Source organism: Typopeltis vanoorti, chromosome 11, assembly GCF_054136105.1.
Source record: "Typopeltis vanoorti isolate ZY-2024b chromosome 11, IOZ_Tvanoo_1.0, whole genome shotgun sequence".
In the NCBI taxonomy this organism is placed as follows: domain Eukaryota; kingdom Metazoa; phylum Arthropoda; class Arachnida; order Uropygi; family Thelyphonidae; genus Typopeltis; species Typopeltis vanoorti.
The window spans coordinates 91,165,375-91,182,912 of NC_143559.1; the positions used below are offsets into that span (position 1 = coordinate 91,165,375).

Genomic DNA, 17,538 nt, shown 5'->3' on the forward strand with positions numbered 1-17,538 from the left:
TGTTGATTCTGTTGTCTATTTCTATATTTAATTTATCATCTTCAGTAAAAATCGTGCCTAAGTAGCTGACATGTTTTACTTGTTCTACAGGTTCCTCGTTCACAACACAGTTGACATTTTCAACAATTCTACCTATTTTCATTGTCTTTGTCTTTTTAATGCTGACCTTCACACCATATCTATTACAACAGTTATTCAATTTAGTCAGGGAATCTTGCAAACTTGTAGCAGATTTATTTAGAAGTATAACATCATCTGCATAAAGCAAAGAGCTGACATTAACATCTCCAATTTTGATATCATGTTTAATACCACTTTCCTTCATAATGTGATCCATATAGATAATGAATAACAGAGGGGATAATGTACATCCTTGTCTCACACCAGATTTAACATTAAACCATCTTCCTGTACTTCCTTCAATTCTAACTGCTGACTTACAACTCAAATAAAGACCAAGTATTGATTGATATAATGCCCCATTGACACCATATAACTGTAGTGTATTGAATAGCTTCTCTCTCTTGGCACCTTGTCATATGCCTTTTCTAGATCGACAAAACTTAAATACAGATCTTTGTTATATTCCCATGCTTTCTCAACTATTTGTCGTAAAGTGAAGATCTGATAATGACAGACTCTATTTGGCCCGTATCCAGCTTGTTCTTCACCAAGCATTTCTTCCACAATTCTTCTCAACCCCTTCTTTTCCTTGATTGTCATTTCTTGAATATAACATTTTGTATTTATTGCTCAGAAAGATCTCACCAGTTTTTGTCTTTTTTGTTTCGGTCACCCCTGTTATGTCGATCTGGTACTTATCTAATTCTTCAGCTAGCTCTTTCTTTGCCATTCAGGCTTCTTATGTTGATAGAACCGATCTTTAACTCTGGTGATGTTGAGTGGGGGGTGGGGGGGGTGCTTTCAGATTTGTTTAATCAGGCGATGCCCCAGCTGGCATGAAATTTTGTCATGTTGTACCATCATTTTCTATATTGGTTTAACAATACAATTTGTTCGGCTAAATTCCAAATTGCCAGCCCATCCTCGTTCGTTCAGTATCCAGGTAGATATCCAACAGGGTGTACCACGAGAAGGTGAGGATTGGACATTAGGTGAGAAGCCCTGGTCGGTTCTCTGCATTCCTTTAAAGTCTATGTGGAGGTCTCCTCTCAGTTATATAGCTTTGATCCCAAATTTTAAAACCATTCATTTCGTTTCATTAATCTTATATCTACATTTATTTACTTACCTTCCAGCTTATCGAAATCCTCTTGAAGAGCCAAAACATCAGCACTATTATTATAACCCTCCCAAGCTTCACATTATCTGCAAACAACTGAACATTTCCCTGTGGTCCTGTGACAATATCATTGTCACATAGATTGAATAATCCCAGGACTGAATCCTGTGGAACTCCACTTGTAACCTTTTCATTCCCTGATACTGCTCCCCAATATACAATCTCTGATATCTATTAGAGAGCCAATCACCAATCCTATTTATTAACCTGATATCCAAACCCATATGATACAACTTAAAAATCAACTTGTTATGTGGCACTCTGCCTCAGAAATATGCAAAATAATATCAGAATATATGCCTTACCCTCATCTACTGCTTTTGTTACTCTGTTGTAAAAGGTTACTAGATTACTAAAACAGTAGCACCCCTTTAACAAATCCATGCTTACATATATAGACAATATTATTCTCATCTGCCCAATTCTTTATACAAGTTCTTAGTAATTTCTCCAAAATTTTAACGACTGCAGAAGAAATACAAACAGGCCTATAGTTTGCTGCCACCATTATACCACTATCCTTATGCAGTGGTAATATCTTACTCTCCTTCCATTCTCAGGAACCTAACCTATTGCAAGACTTTCAGTAAACAGCCAATTGATGGCACAGTCAGTTCTATAGCACATTCCCTTAAAACATATAGTGAAAGTCCATCTGGTTCTCCTGCCTTATTGACATTTAGCATACTCATTTTTTTCTGAACCTCTTCTCAAGTATGCTTGCATAAATCTTACTGGAATCTCAAAAAACCACTAGATGGTATTCTGTAAGTAAACCACTCTAAACTAGTCCTCCAGCATTTTATTGCTTCTGCAAGTGTTTCTCATTCAAATTAAACATCAAACAGAAATCTTAACAGCAGGTACTAAGAAGCCGATTAATTCTGCACAACCTGTAAGTACTTTTAGTGCATTAAATCAGTTATATTTCGATCTAAATTTCAGCCATTTGCAAGCATGCCTACATGCAAAGAAAAGATGGCAGCAACAAAAGCCAACGACGAACAAGCCCACGTGTCTTGCCAGCGTAGCACTGTTGATTGCCAACAAACCCACAAAAGTGCCTCAGCTGTAAAATTGACATCAGCGATAAAAAAAGGATATTATGTGGGAGTTCTGTTGCCACCGGTTCCTACACACAAATAGACGAATCAGCGCACAAGATATATATCAACCTTAACGAGCCCTATTTCTGTTTGCTGTGCCTCCCATCTGTAAAACAGTTCCTGAAACTTAATCAAACAAATTGAAAACCCTCGACAGCACATGAATGCTATGAATGAAACTCAGACCATCAACCACCACTGCCCTCAATTCTGATCTCCAAGCCATCCTCCAATGGGGTTCAGATAACCTAATCAAATTCAATGCTAATAAAACCCAGTACTGTGTCTTATTTTTCATAAAAAAAGAACCATTTTCTCTCAGTATTATTTTTGACAACACCCAAATTTCCAGGCAATTTGAGATTTCTCTTCTTGGAATTACCACATCAAGTCTATCCTTGCATAAACACATCACAACCATTGCATCCTCAGCTTCTAAAAAAACTAGGATTTCTCTTTCACTCAAGACGTTACTTCATTCCTGAACAGCTGTTAGCCTTATACAAATCACAAATTCTCCCAACCATTGAATACTGCTCTCACATATGGGGGGGGACCCTCAAAAGCTCCCTCAAAATGCTTGACCCAATACAGAGGAGAGCAATCAGACTTATTAATGACCCATCTCTTACCAACTCAATTCCCCAACTTTTGCACAGACAATTGGTCTCTGTACTGTGTGTATTCTACAGATATTTCCATGGAAAATGTTCATCTGAAATAGCATCAATATTCTCCCACTAAAGCTCTTTGGAACACGTGCAGCTGCTGCTCAACATCCCTTAACAATGCACCTTGAAGCCCCTAGAACAAGTTTCTTCTCTTCCTCCTTCATCCTTGCAACTGCTGTACTATGGAACAGTCTTGCCCAACCCATCACCCATAAGTTGATCAACCAACTTCTCATGTATGGACTCAACATTAACAAAAAAAAAAAAAAATACTCAGTATTTGAAATACATCCTTGTCATTCACTTGTAACACTTCACTACTCATTGTCCTTCTAAGAATAATGCTTGTAATACTCTGTCATCTGCTTTGGTCATCTGATTCCCATCTCCACCTAGCATGATAATCTCTTCACTATTATTTTTCCACCTACTTGCCACATGGTGAAAAACTCCTTGGGATTCTTCTTGGATTGCACTGCCAGTCTCATCTCATATTCTTATTTTCTTTCCTTACAATGCTAGTCAGTTTCGTGGCCTGAGCCTTATATTCCTCATGCAACTGTTCTCCACCTCTCTCTTTATATGCCTTTCATTGGATTGGATGAGGAAAGAGATGAAATGGATGTGGAAATTAAGAAAATTGGGGTAAAAACTATTAAAACTAATCACGATGGCATGAAAGAGTTAACGAAAGATGAGCATGTGGCGTTATATGGCGACTCCATTATTAATGGTGTGCAGGATGATAGGATGCACAAGGTATGTTTTCCAGGTGGTAAAACGAGTAGAGTGATTGAGGCATTGGATATGAGGAGGGAGTGAGCAAAGGAGTTGATGGTTTTAATTGGCACGAATGATTTGACAAAGGACAAAGAGCACGTCGGTATGGATATCAGGAGGCTACTTAGAAGGATAAAAGAGAATAGTGTGACAGGAATGGTAGTCAGCTTGTTGCCTAGGTATGACTGTGGTGAGATGAGCTGGAGAGCAAGGATTATGAATGATATGCTGGCTGAAATGTGTGAGGAGACAAGAGTACAGTTTGTTAATGTGTGGAATGACTTTGAAGGAAGAAGTGAAATGTATGGGAGCGATGGACTGCATTTGAGTGGTTATGGTGTGAGTTGCTTGGAGAGACTACTGCTGGAAAGTAGAGCAGTGAGTAGAGTGAGAAAGAATGAATCAGATCAAGTGGGAAGTGATGTGGAAGAGCAGGAGAGTAAGATAGGAGAGTTGAAGAGGTGGTTATGAATGAGGAAGTGAGTGGTGTGAGTATAGAAAATGAGAGAATTGGTGTGCAAGAGGAGCAGGGAAATAGGGAGGCTCAGGGTGGACAGGGATTGAAGAGGCAGTTATGAATGAGGAAGTGAGTGGTATGAGTATAGAAAATGAGAGAATGGGTGTGCAAGAGGAGCAGGAAAATTGGGAGGCTCAGAGTGGACAGAGATACACAGCGTGAGAAAGATGGATGCTTCGAGAGGAGGTGAGAGCATGTGTAGACAGGAAAGAAATGGGATGACCTGGGATCAAGAGGAAACAGTTGGAATTGAAAAGGGTTTTAAAATGAATAAGCAGAAAGGGAAATGGCCCCAGTCAAACATGGAGAGATCACATCGAGCGAGTGGTATCAGTGGAACTAGCTGTAGATCCAGAAATGAGCTGTTGTGTTTTTATACAAATGCTAGAAGTAAGAAACAAGGCAGATGAAATGGTTGCATTAATTGCTTCTGTTCACCCAAAGATTGTCGGAATAAGTGAGACATGGTTGGAAGAGGACGACATCCTGACAGCAAGGGTATGGATGTCGTCCTCTTCCAACCATGTCTCACTTATTCCGACAATCTTTGGGTTAACTTCTGTTCACCCAAAGATATGTTTCATGAGGATAGAAGGGATAAAAAGGGAGGGGGAGTGCTATTGATGATAGAGAAAGAGTTATGTCCATACAAAGTAGAGATGCAAGATGGAAATAGTGCCAGTGGTTTTGTGGCAGTATGTTGTTGTGAGATAGAGGTGAGTGGAATCAAATACTTGGTTGGATATTGTTATAGACCAGGTAATGTGGATGTTGGCTATAATGAAATGTATAATCAAATTAGCCAAACAAATAAGAAAAGACTAAAATTATGGGCAATTTTTAATTATGGCAATATAGACTGGAATGATGAGATAGCAACTGGAAGTAAAGAAAATGATTTTCTTTAGTTTTTGAGGGATAACTACCTCAGACAGTATGTAACAGAGGGCATGCAAGGATTGAGGGTCTTGGATTTGGTCATCTCATCAGAGGATGTAATTATAATGAGATGTCAAATCATCCACCAATTGGTTAGCATGACCATGAGGTGATTACCTGGGTGGTTGCCAGCAGTGTGAGGACCTCTGTGAGAAAAGAGTATATGTGGAACTACAAGGGGGGGGGGTGATTATGAAGAGCTCAGGAGACAGCTTGCGGGTGTGGCATGGAATGAGGAGTTAGCTGGAAAAGAGATCATTGCAGCTTGTGGGATTTTCAAAAACTATCTAGTAGATGCAATGTCTAAGTTTATTCCAAGGGTGAGAAAGTTAAATAAGGTAGGTGTGGGATGGATGAATAAAGAGATTAAGCATGCAATACAGAGAAAAAGGGCATTATGGAGGCAGCATAAGAGAAGTGGAAATAACCCATTCCATGAGGTCTACAAAGATCAGGCAAGTAGGGTGACTTGGTTGGTGAAGGTAGCTAAAGAGAAGTGTGAACAGCAGTTAGCTAATGAAACCAGAAAAAATCCTAAGGAGTTCTTTCAATGTGTAACCAGCAAAAGAAAGAATGATTATGGAAGGATGACATTGATAGGAGAAAATGGTGTAAAGACAGCTGTTGCAGAATGTGTGTTGGAGATACTTAATGAACAGTTCATAAATGTCATTTAATCTTGTGAATGTGACTTCATGGAGAGATTGAGAGCAGTAGATGATGGGGAGGAGAGACTGACTGTAAATGAGCAAGAGGTGTATGAGGAGTTGAGTAAACTAGATGTTAATAAGGCTGTGGGACTTGATAATATATCATCACGTATTCTGAAGGAATGTGCCAGGGAGTTGACACCTGTTGACATATTTTTTTAATACAAGTCTTGCACTCGTCAAGTCCCTAAGGAGTGGAAGGAGGGCAAGATTGTACCACCTTTTAAAGGAGGTGATTGAACTCAAGCATCAAACTATAGGCCTATCTGTTGTCAGGTGTTGTGGTGAAGTTGTCGGAGAAGCTTGTGAGAACTAAGATCCAGAGTTGGGTTGACAGCAATGGTATTATCTTTGATGGACAGCATAGATTTGCTAAAGGGAGATTATGTTTTAGTAATCTACTTACTTATTACAATAAAGTGACTGCTTCCTTTGACAGAAGAGAAGGATACACAGTAATATACTTAGATTTTGCAAAGGCTTTTGATAGAGTACCTCATGATAAATTGATAGTCAAACTAGAGCAGATGGGGTTGGATATTATATTAGTGCATTGGATTGGAGACTGGCTATCTGATAGGTATCAACAAGTTGTGTATGGGGGTGCGATATCCAGGAAAAGGAAAGTCACTAGTGGAGTGCCTCAGGGATCTGTTTTGGGTCCATTACTGTTTAACTTGTATATTAGCGATATAGGTGAAGATTTGGATGGAGATATTCAGTTGTTTGCAGATGATGCAAAGTTGGGACGAACCATGAAGATTAGTGAAGATGTTGTGGCATTACAAGAAGACTTGAATAAATTGAGTGATTGGACATGGAAATGGGGATGTGAGTTCAATGTTGCAAAATGTAAGGTTTTAAATTTTGGAAAACAAAGATGGGATGCAGAATTTATGCTTGGTGAGGATATATTGTTGAAGGTGGAAGAAATAAGAGATCTAGGGGTGATTGTGGATAAAAATCTGAAATTTAGGGGACACATAGCGAAAATTGTGAAGCCAACACAAAGGCTTCTGGGAATGATGTGGAGGACACTGACGTGTAGAAGTAGGGGGATTCTTGTTCCATTGTATAAGGAGTGGGCTTTATGCTCAGATTTGGTCACCTGGTTTTCAGAAGGATGAAGAGATGTTGGAAAGTTTCCAAAGGCGATTGACTAAGGTAGTTTCTGGCCTCTGGAATGTCGAGTATGAGGAAAGATTGAGAAGATGTAATTTGCAGAGTCTGGTGGACAGGAGGAAGAGGGGAGATATGATAGAGCCTACAAGTTGGTAAGGGGTTGTTATAGGATGAATGGTGGAGAAGTTCTACAGAAAATAGCAGGAGATCAGGGGGAGAACCAGAGGCCATCCCTGAAAACTGTATTAAGAGGGTGTGAGTAGGGGAGTGAGAGGCAGGTTTTTTCGTGCAGAGTTGTAAATTATTGGAATGCCTTGCCTGAAACTGTGGTGTCTGCAAGGAGTTTGAATGTATTCAAGGCACGGTATGATGAGCTGTGTGTGTGTGTGTGTGTGTGTGTGTGTGTGTGTGTGTGTGTGTGTGTGTGTGTGTGTGTGTGTGATAAAAGGACCTCCCAGATGAGTCTTTGACTCCATGAGGTCTTGGGGTAATAATAATAATTCCTTTTTTATTCCTTTTGTCATCCATTTGACTCCAAATTGCTTTATCTTCTTCACTCGAGATATGCAATCTGTCATTGTGTCAACAGTTTTTTCTTTAAATATCTACCATTCACTAATAACTCCTCTTCCATCAAATTCTTTCATCCATTGCATTGCTGCAAGCTGGTTTCTAATTTTATGATAGTTACCCACCTTATAATTTCAAATAAATTCTTTCTCTTTTGATTCCTCCACATGCCTATTCATCCTCCAGGTGAGGACTACGTGGTTGCTCTCACCAATGAGTACAAGTATGTCATCTCAGTCACAATCAGATTATTTAATGCTATGACCAAATCCAAAACTTTTGCTCCTCATGTTCTCTTCATTACACTCTCACTGGCATCCCAATAATAGCATTAGTGTCATTGTGTATAGCATATCATAGCATTAAAGAGATAGAGAAGATTTGATTGTGTTTAATTTAATTTTTATGGTGCAAAGACATCAAAGATCATAATGCACCAGGACACAGGTTACATCAGTACATATGGTAAATGGTTAGTAGGACAATCAGAAATATCTATGCCTTTGGTGGGATTTGAACCTGTAGCCTCTTCGCTGGTGAACATATGCTAACCACTCGGCCAACCAGACCAACATTAGAGAAAAATAGGCATTAGCATTGTGTGTGTGGTGATAAGAGATGATGACGGATAATAAACCTATTGAGGTTCTTCTTGAATAGTTACAGGTTATAATCTTTTTGGCACAATAGATAAGAATGGCACTTCTGGAGAATAGAATGGAATGGATGAAAAAAAAAGAATCTAGTTCAGTGTGTTTGAAGTTGGATTGTATGGGTATCAATCAACTGGCACAACTTGCATAATTAATATGTTTCAAGGAATGATGGATGCCATTTGATTTGAACAGTATTCTCTGATTATAATCTGATTTAGCCTTCCTTGCCATACTCGTTACCCTTCTTGCTTGTGCTTGATATTGCTCATGATCGTGCTGATCATCTTTTTCTCTATATTCCTTCTGGAATGATTGCTTTTTTTGATAGTTTTTGCTTTATATTGATACTCATTCACTCAATCCCTACTCAGTTTATCCTTCTGACCCTGGATATGCACTGTGATACTGCCTCGCTCAAACAATTCTTGACCACTTCCCATGCATTAATGATATTCGTACCATGTATGACATTGTTCTGACTTACCTCCTAAGTTTGCCATAATCGCCAGTTTTGTAGTTTTGCATAAACCCTTTCTTGACTGAACGGAAATTTCCACATGCTGAGCAACTTTCCAGGACAAGACAGTATGGTATGATACCATCCCCGATTGGAGGTAGAGTGCTACTATAGTTATAGGTAAATCTTTTGATGCTATTTCCAGATCCAACACTTTCAAGCACTTGATTCTCTCCATCATGTATTATTTCAGGTAATAATCTCTTAGTAACTGTTTAAATTCCATTTTGCCCTTTCCTGTTTCCAGTATATATATATATATCTCCATAGTTGAAATCTCCCATAATAATTGCTCGGTCTTCACTCATTGTGCTAATCTGCCAATTCATGTGTCATCCACAACTTCTGGACCTCCAGGTCTATACCAGCAACCAACAATATATTTTGTCATCATATTGGCCTCTATCTCACACTAGACAGCTTCAAACGAACCATTTCACTCAAATCTACAATCTTCCTTAACTTCTATTTTTTGTTGGTTGAAGTTCTTCAGCTATCATTAATAATACCCCTTCTCCTTCCCTATTTCCTCTATCTTCTGTAAAAAATACAATATCCAGTTCATTGTAATCGATATTGTATTTTTACATCAGAGAATCAAGGTCAGAGAATGAGTAACTACATCATTCTCTGACTTGGTCTTGCTGATGGCAATAATATTGGTTCTGGCATTCATGTATTTGCATTTTGACATCCCTTTGAGCCCATAGTTACCCTTACATTTCTGCACTCATACTTATCTATCCCGTGGGTAGCTATATCCACACAGTCATTCATGCATTTACACTCATTTGTCCCATGTGTGGCTAGACACATGCTTGATTCCCCCCCCCCCCCCCAATATATCTAGTTTCCCTGGTTTTACACCTCAAAACAATCACTGAACTACACTTTCTCCAAGCATTTAATTCCAAAACCATTTAAGTGCACTCTGTTAGGCACTAACAGGTCCTTACATCAATCAAATTCACTCCACAAATCTATAAACTACACACCATTACTCCTGCACTATTTTCTCCTCAACATATTGGCAATCATGGCCATTCTCAATTCTGTCCAAGGCAGCCTCACAATCTTTACTTTCTTACTCTTCATTTTTGCTTTTTCTAATAGCTCTTTCATATCCTCTCTCATTGCATATTTCTCACCATTCAAATCATTCATGCCTGCCAAAACAATTAATTCATTTACTTGGAAAGCATGCTTTTGTCACTTTCTGATTAAGTATACCTCTTATCATCAAATCCCCATATGATACCATCTCTTTTCCTCCCAATTTCTCACACTTTTATGCTTTTCCCATTCACTCTTTCTTTCATTCGCCCTCTTGCTATACCACATGCCAATTGCTTTCAAACGCTGATTCATATTTTGTACACTACATGACTCACATTTGTTACATTTGCTTATGAAACATTCTCTCCATTTTTGCTCTCATACCGTAAACCATTCGCTCTCAACAATGAATACATTAAACACATGCTACATCACACTAAATCTTTCATATTAATATCATTAAACACCAATGTTTTGGTCACCATTTTTTTTTCGTATACACATCAGTGCCATAACATAGAATGCTTTTGAAATAATATCATGTAATAATAGTCACGACTAAACAACACAGTCAAAAATAAAGAAAATGCCATCAATTATATTTAACAACATCTTCAGTATTTATTAAAAATAAGGACTTATCTGCGCAACTTGTGTACTGCAGCTGCTACTAAGGACGATGCTAGTTCACTCTACATTCAGGGGGGGGGGGGGATTGAGACAAAAACTTGATCCCCAGCCTACAAACAGTACAGCTTGCAACAGCTGGAGGTGGGGGAACTGATTTTGAAGGGGACCAAGTGCAGAAACCTTGCTTCTTGTTCAAATGGCAGTTGGGATTTTGGTCCTTCACTAAGCCATTTGGCCACAACTTTTTTCCACACAGTTTTTCACCATTCACACCTACCTCAGACTGTATATGAAACTGCAGATACTGTTACAATAGTATGGTGCCAGTGTTACAATATCCAAAGCCCAGGTAATCCTAATTCCCCACTAACATGACTACCCCAGGACTCTGTACTTTCACTTACTCTCATTCTTTTATATATAAATGACCTGCTCTCATTGATCTCAAATCCTGTGCACCTTCTCCTCATCATTTGACAAATCTTGTAGTGCACAATTATGAGAAGCTTCAAAAACCTTCAATAACTAATGGCTCAAGCTCTGATTTCCTTGCTGTCTTTTGGTGGAGCAAGAGGTATAGCAAGAGGGCGAATGAAAGAAAGAGTGAATGAGAAAAGCATAAAAGTGTGAGAAATTGGGAGGAAAAGAGATGGTATCATATGGGGATTTGATGATAAGAGGTATACTTAATCAGAAAGTGACAAAAGCATGCTTTCCAAGTAAATGAGTTAATTGTTTTGGCAGGCATGAATGATTTGAATGGTGAGAAATATGCAATGAGAGAGGATATGAAAGCGCTATTAGAAAAAGCAAAAATGAAGAGTAAGAAATTAATCTTGTGAACTTTAATGCTACTAAAGCACAGTCCATCCTTATGCCTTGCAAGAAATTCACTGTCCTTCCCTCCCACTTTTCATAATAATGAAAGACTACCAAAGAAAGACTACTACTAGACTACCAAACAATATCAGATTTCTCTTCTTGGGATGACTTTTGCCTCTCACCTCTCTCTTGCAAAAATACATCTCAGCTACTTCTTCACTCTCCAAAAAACATGATATACTTTTCCACTCAAGACACTACTTCTCACTCATACAACTCGACTTGGTTCTTCTTGATGCAGATGGTGTAAGAGTATTTATGCTCTTAAATAAACCTAGTGTAAGGATTTAGGATTTAACTAAATGGAATTGCTGCTATCAAAAAAATTATGTATAAAAATCAACAATAAAAAGACAAGAAAATGGAAAACATCAATTATATGAAGAACCTGAATGGAGAATCTGTAAAACAAGTAAAATATTTCAGGTATTTAGGCACAGTTTTAGTGAAGATGGTAAATAAAATTTAGAAATGCATAATAGAATAAACACAGTTGGTGTATGGTAGGCAACCAGGTGAATAAATTTATATGAAATAAGATTGAAATTGACCAAAATGCTAAATTAGCAGTGTTCAAGCCCATTTTGACTTCATCATCATCATCAAATGTCTGATATATATCCTCAAGTGGTGTACAGGATATGATAGTACTACATGATAAATTTACATCATTACTAACTTCCTTGATTACCTTGATGGACCTGTGATTTCAGTCAGGATTTCTCCATGACTGCAGGTCGTAAAGAGTCCAGCTATTCCTGTCTTGGGCCTTTCTTCTCCATTTTCTTCCGACTTTCTTAATCATTGAGTCTTCCCACCTTAAGGCTGGTCTTCCAGGTTTTCTTTTGGTATCTCTCGGATACCAGTTTGTAACTCTGACTGTCCATCTGTTGTCTCTCATTCTGGCGAGATGTCCTGCCCATCTTGTTTTGCTGTTGTCGATTGCTTTTATTATGTCCGTGAGTCCAGACTTCTTCCTGATTTCTGTGTGTCTTACATGGTCTATTTTGTTTATATTGCACATTCTTCTTTCTTTTGCACGTTGAGTTTGTGATTAAGCTTTGTTCTTCTTTTAAAGTTGTGTTCCATGTTTCACTGCCATAAGTTAATACTGGTAAGATGTGACTATTGAAAAGATGGGTTCTTATTTCTATATCTATGTTTTGGTTGGTAATTGTTGATTTTATTTTATTGAGGGCTATCCAAGCAGCTCTTTTTTTCTCCTTGCTATTTCATTTGATATATCATTATTCATTTTTATGGACTGGCCGAGGTAGATGGATTCTTCAACTTTTTCAATGGTGTGAGATTCTAGAGTGATTGTATGATCTTTACAGTATTTGTTTTTCCATCCATCTTGTTTTGTCTGGGTGTATTTCCAATCCTATTTTTTGGCAGTTTTGGCTTATGTTATTCAGCACTGATTCTAAGAGTTTGGGTGAGTGAGATATTAATACCACATCATCGGCAAATAATAGGATATTTAACATTTCACCATCAATGTTTTACGAATGATGCTGTCCAGAGTAGATGTGAAGAGATTAGGTGATAAGACATCACCCTGACGTATTCCTTTACTTAAGTTAATTTTAATCGGGTGATTGAAAAGGGTGATATTTGTTGTGCCTTCTTTGTAGATATATCTTTTATGAGTTGGATGTATGCTTTTTCTACGCCTTGTTCTATTAAAGCTTGAATACTGCGTTATGCTCAACAGTGTCAAATGCCTTTTTAAAATCTATAAAAGGAAGACAAAGTGGGATCTGGTATTCTCTGCATCTTTCTGTTAGCTGAGTAATAGTTTCAATGTGATCTATTGTTGAAAAGCCTTTTTTGAAACCAGCCTGTTCTTTGCAGCTATTTTTGTTGATGGAGGTTTGTATTCGGTTTAGGATGACTTTGGTGAATATTTTATATGTGTGTGCTAATAGACAGATGGGTCTGTAGTTACGGATGTCTTCTTTATTACCTTTTTATGCAGAATTATGGTCTTTGATGTTTTCCATTCAGTAGGTACCTTCCTTCTGCTAAAGCTTTAAAGAGTATTTGTCTACCCATTTTTAATTCATCAGATTTTATATTGTCAATTTCTGGTGATCAATCATTTTTCATATGGCGGATAGCCATTTTTACTTCTTCAGGTAGGAGGACAGATGGTATTTCCAAATTTTTGTCTGGTACTGGAGCTGTGATTACTTTTTTAGATGAGTAAAGGTTCTCATAAAACGATTTTACTATTTTTTCCATTTCACCTCTATTTGTGTACTCTGTTTCCTTGATTGTCTATGAAGGCTGATGATAGTGGTTGTTTTAGATTTATTTCTTTTTCGACTTTTTTAGGCTACTGCAGAGCTAGCTGCTTCTGCCAATTTTGTTGTTTTATATCGTCTTTGATATTCTGCTTCAGTTGTTTACAAATAATTTTATACTCTAGACCAGCGCTTCCCAAACTGTGGGCCACGGCCCCCTTGGGGTCATAAGTTTTGTTGAGGGGGGGGGGGGGAATAATGAAAACAAATTTAAAATGTTTTAAGACTAAGTACATTTTTTTTAATCTTAAAAGAAACGTTTAATTTTTATTATTTATTTTTTGTTCTTTTTTATATTTTAATGGAAAAAATCACACGTTGGTGTTGGTTCACAAATTTTGCTTCTTGTGTATTTCGGCGATTAATGAATATTAATAAATATATGCTTATTCATATAAGTTTCATGTCGAAGGTAATGATAAGAAACACAAAAAAAAAGATTACAAACGCAAAATCTTGAATATAAATACAATAAATATTATAATAATATATGTCTATATACGATTTTTTTTTCCGATGGGGGCCATGAAATATTTTAATTTTTCCAAAAGGGGGTCTTGGCATCCATAAGTTTGGGAAGCACTGCTCTAGACAGTCTTATTTTTCTCTTCTTCAATAGTTTCTATTGTTCTTGCTGATAGGCGTTCCCTGGTCTTAGGAGGAAGTTCATACGAGGCTCTTTCTTTGCAGTTCATTAATTGATTGTTAAAGTTTGTCAAATCTTTGTCGATGTCATTTTTTAATTTCCAGTCAGTTTCTTCCACATTTTTTCTAAATTCTTCTGGGTTTATCTGTTTTGAGCGTTTTTTTATGGTTGGACTGTGCTCGTATGCATTCTTCATTTTTTTGTGTATTTTGAGGGTTTCCTCTTATTGGACGGTGGTTTGAATGAATGTCGCAGTAGGTTTTCCCGATGACTTCGACATTTTTTATTATTCTTTTGCAATCTGTTAGGATGAAATCTTATATTTCTATCGTCTAAGGCACTTTTTACTGTATCAATCCCCCTATATCCTGCCAACCTGGCAGAGAACACTTGTTTTGCTAATCTTTCCTCTCACATTCTGTTTAAGTGACCATACCATCTGAGATTAGCTCTGCTAACACATTCCTGGATGCTGACAGTGGCAGGTTCTTTCCTAATATCCCTCTTAAAGAAAAACCCACTAATGCCTTTTTATTCCCATATAGGGAGTAAGCAAGGCTGTTTAGCCCTATCTGACTTTTGGAGACTGAGTGGGCAGTTCAATCTCCACTTGTACCCAATCAGAAATAGCTTGCCTAAGGCTATCACTAATTCCTAACATCCTCGTTTTAATATGATATTGCCATTGATGCCATCTGTTCAAGCCCCTAATCTTTCTCAGGACTCTCATATCTGCGGTCTCTAGTCTTTGGTCAAATGTTTTACTTCTGACCCATCTCTCAGATCCATAAGTTAAAACTGGCTTGAATACTGTCTTGTATACAGCTAATTTAGTGTTTTGGCTAATTTTGACTTATGAATTAAAAAAAAAAAAAATGATCAGAGACTAGATTGATGGTAGAACATTTTCAGGTTTCCCTCTTATGAGAATTCACACAGGGATGTTACACATTCTTACTTGTTTATAGCTTACTAGACTGATAATACTGATGGTAACACACCAATTTGCTAACTTTTATTCTCAAGCAGTGATATGTGTGTGTGATTTTTTATTATATTCAATGGACATAAATTATTTGAATTAACCATAAAAATTTAATTATATTTTCCTTAACCTTTTATGAACGTTAGAACTGCATTATTATTGTAGGCAGCTCGGTTGACTCTTCAGCTTCGACAGAAATGGCATGCACTTTTTTTACGAAGGATGCATGCCCCAGCAAAACCTTGGTCTCAGGTGGATGAAGCAGTAGTTAGAGCAATAGTTGGAGTTCTTTCAGCTGAAGAACAATCACTTGGATTACAACAACCAGCTGGTATTGGCCAACGACCAAGACCAATGTCCACAGATTTTTGCCCACCTGTCAGTATGGGCCCACAAGCTCCTTCAAGTCCTAGCTCTAGTAGTTTTGGAAACCACAGTCCTTACAGTGCATCTGATATGCACTCTGGAAGACATAGTTCTTTTGAACAAGATGTTCCAGATGATGGATCAACAAGTGTTGAATCATATTCCTCTTCCTTTGCTAGTGCAGGAAGTTCATATCAGCCTGTTAGAAGAATTGCTATGGAGAAACGTAGGTTCATATTTTACTCAGATTTTCTTATATTAAAAACTAGTGACGTTTTAATTCCTGTCTTTAAAAAACTTAATAACACAGATATAGAGTCTGATGAATGTTTGAAAGCTTTTATTCACTTATCAATAATTCTTTTTATGTGAATTCCACCTACAAAAGGTTGAAAACGTAGAACATTCATGCTGTAGGAGGAGGACTAAGAGTTAAATAATCTGGAAATCCTGCTCTGGAGCCCAAACATAGGAGGCACTTCAGGTCTCCAACATGTACGATGTTGGTCTCACACTGAGCACTGAAATGCATTCTACCTAAATATGATCTCATTATTGTTATAATGGCAACAATTCTGTATTGATTGGGAATGCATGTGATATCTTTTATATATGTTCATGATTATCAAAATAATTATCAACCTGGTTGGCCAAGTAGTTAGCATATCTGCTCTCCAACCAACAGACTGCAGGTTCAAAGCTGCTGCGTACATGGATGTTGGTGATTGTTCTTAGGTAAACAAATTTCATCACCACCAATGTGAAACCAGTGTTCCACTACTGGATGCTCGAGCAGCTTGAAAAAGTTCCATGTTTGGTCTCTAGAGCAGGTTTTCTGAACTGTGTACAAAATAATTAATAAATACAAAAAAATAAAGAAATAAAAGTAATTAAATAAAATCCTTAGCCTACATGTGATACTAATGTTCTATAGGTTTACAAAAAAAAAATTTCAAATATGGGAGTCACATAAAAAAATTGTTCTTATGTAAGTGCAATGTTTTTAATTATCTTGTAGAAAGGCTTAGGTGTTGGACATTATTCATTGTGTTTGTACAGTATTATATTACAACACAAAAAACAGTAAATCATGAAAGATATTTATTAAGTAGCTTATATTTCACTGATTTCAAACCAGCATATTCAAAACACTGCTACTTGTTACAGCCTACACATGACAATGGATATGTGAAACAGTTCAAATTGTAAAGATGACTGGCTCCAAGGTTTTTGACAGTTAATGCAGTCATATTTGTTAAACTCAGGAGAGTGTTTCGTAGCCATTGCCAACTCTAAAAGTAGTCTCTCTCTCTCCCTCCCTTCCTCCCTCCCTCCCCTCCCTAACTTGTAACAACCTCTATATAGCAAATTGGTTTCCTTCCAACTAATCCTATGTGAAGGGATGTCAAAGGCATGGTCTGATAGTTACAGTTCTTCCTGTCTATCCATAGTATGTCATGTTGCAATCACAGGACACTTCAGGATGTGACAGAGGATGGAGTTTTTCCTTTTTAGCAACAAATTAGCAGCTCTTAAGCTCTTACTAACTTTTCCAAAATCTTCACCACCACCACTCAAGAGATATCAATAGTTACACACATCAGTCTTTCCATTACCTTTGTTCTATAGGATTATCATGCATACTTTCTGCTATTTTGGAATCTTCGCTGTGCTGAAACTCAAATTACAGTGGTATCTTGGATTGCGAGTAACTTGGTCTGCGAGTGTTTTGCAAGACAGCAAAATTTTTTAATAAATTTTAACTTGATAAAC

At 37.4% G+C, this 17,538-nt stretch overlaps 1 protein-coding gene across 1 annotated transcript in view; it reads left to right on the forward strand.

Moving 5' to 3' along the window:
* Positions 1-17,538, forward strand: part of LOC150101845 (3'-5' RNA helicase YTHDC2-like) — a 503,757-nt gene that overhangs the window by 407,925 nt on the left and 78,294 nt on the right. The window contains exon 23 of the mRNA XM_090400932.1: positions 15,565-15,991. Within this exon, the coding sequence (XP_090257058.1) occupies positions 15,565-15,991 (427 nt within the window). The remainder of the gene's footprint in view (positions 1-15,564; positions 15,992-17,538) is intronic.